We start from the raw sequence: 1,458 nt of genomic DNA, 5'->3' as shown, positions 1-1,458 counted from the left end.
ATTTTAAAGGTTCAATGATTTCATAATCTTGAACTCTTTTAAGAAAATCTCTAAAATAAATTTCTGAAGTTTCTAATGTATTTATACGATCGGGAGATAATGCTTTCAAAACCAAACTTCCTAACATTCCAGGTATCAATAAATATTTGATATTTTCAGAAGGTACTTCATCGATTGTTTCATTCGAACTAAAAACTCCTGCTGCATTAATTAAATGTGTAGCTTTTTCAAGGATGTTTATGCAATTTTGCACATCCAACTAAAACCGAAAAAAAAAAAAAAAATTAATAATAATTTTTCATGACGAGAGAGAGAGGGAAAAATTTTTATTTTAAACTACCTGTAATTTTGAATTAGATGCAGGTTCATCACTATTAATCACTCTTTCATAAATTTCTAAACCTGAATCGAATAATTCTGTTAATTTTTTTTGATTTTCTTCAGATGTAACACAATTCTCCGCCATTATTCAATTCACAATATTAATATTTATTACAATTAGTAAAAATCAGTGAATGCTAGTATATCGTGTGTATAAAAACTAATTTTAAATCGACATCTTTTATATTATTTGCTTTTCTTCAAATTCTTTTCTGAAATAAATGTTGCATTATAATAAGCAATACCCTTTTTTTATTTAGATTTGTTTCTTATAGATACATAAACGCATAAAATCGAAACTTTATTAAAAACTTACCATTTTAAAAAGAGTAAACTGATCGAGTATTAATATAAATTACCAAAAAAAAAAAAAAAGCAAAGAAAAAACTTTAAAAAAATGGTCGAGAAACAGGACCACCCTTTAAATAAATAAACACACACAAATGAAAATTATTCGTAATTATAAAATATTTTAATTAAATCTTATCAATCAATAACGTATTATTATTTCAATTCAATAAAATTACATAAATATGAAACTAAAAAAATAATCGCGAACGTTTATTAATTAACGTTATTATTATGACAAACTATAAAAATTAATTTTTGTTTATGGAAAAAAAAAAATAATGTCTACCATTCGGGATACACTCTCGATATGATTATTCTAATGCCACGAACAAAAAAATCGTTTTTTTTTTTTCGAATGTCGCCGATTTGCCGGTTCATTAACGATTCGCGTAAACTATTATTATTATTAGTTAATAAAAAAATTTATTAGTTTCAAAAGTTAATAAATTAATACGTTATTAACTTACGCGTTTATTAATAAATAAACATTTTAAAATTATTTTATTATTAATTAAATAAATAAAATTAAAATTAATAATATCAATTAGCAATAGGAATTTATTATTATTATTATTTTAATTAATCACTTATAATAGGTACGTACATAAAAATTGAAAATTTATATGTATAATAATAATAATAATTAATAAAAATTGACTCTTATTTATTTTATCTTAAATAGATAATAAAATTTTAATTATGTCAATTAATTAATAATACTGTAAT

The 1,458-nt window shown here is 21.4% G+C and overlaps 1 protein-coding gene across 1 annotated transcript in view; it reads right to left on the bottom strand.

Annotated features, from left to right (window-relative positions):
- Positions 1–466, bottom strand: part of Phum_PHUM423730 (Type 2A phosphatase-associated protein, putative) — a gene marked incomplete at both ends in the record, with an annotated part of 1,439 nt that extends 973 nt beyond the window's left edge. The window contains 2 exons of the mRNA XM_002429153.1: positions 35–259; positions 341–466. Of these exons, the coding sequence (XP_002429198.1) occupies positions 35–259; positions 341–466 (351 nt within the window). The remainder of the gene's footprint in view (positions 1–34; positions 260–340) is intronic.
- Between the last annotated feature and the right edge of the window lie 992 nt (positions 467–1,458).

The sequence above is a fragment of the Pediculus humanus genome, genomic scaffold (assembly GCF_000006295.1).
Source record: "Pediculus humanus corporis 1103172108193 genomic scaffold, whole genome shotgun sequence".
NCBI lineage: Eukaryota > Metazoa > Arthropoda > Insecta > Psocodea > Pediculidae > Pediculus > Pediculus humanus.
This window is presented reverse-complemented; position numbering and strand designations above follow the sequence as displayed.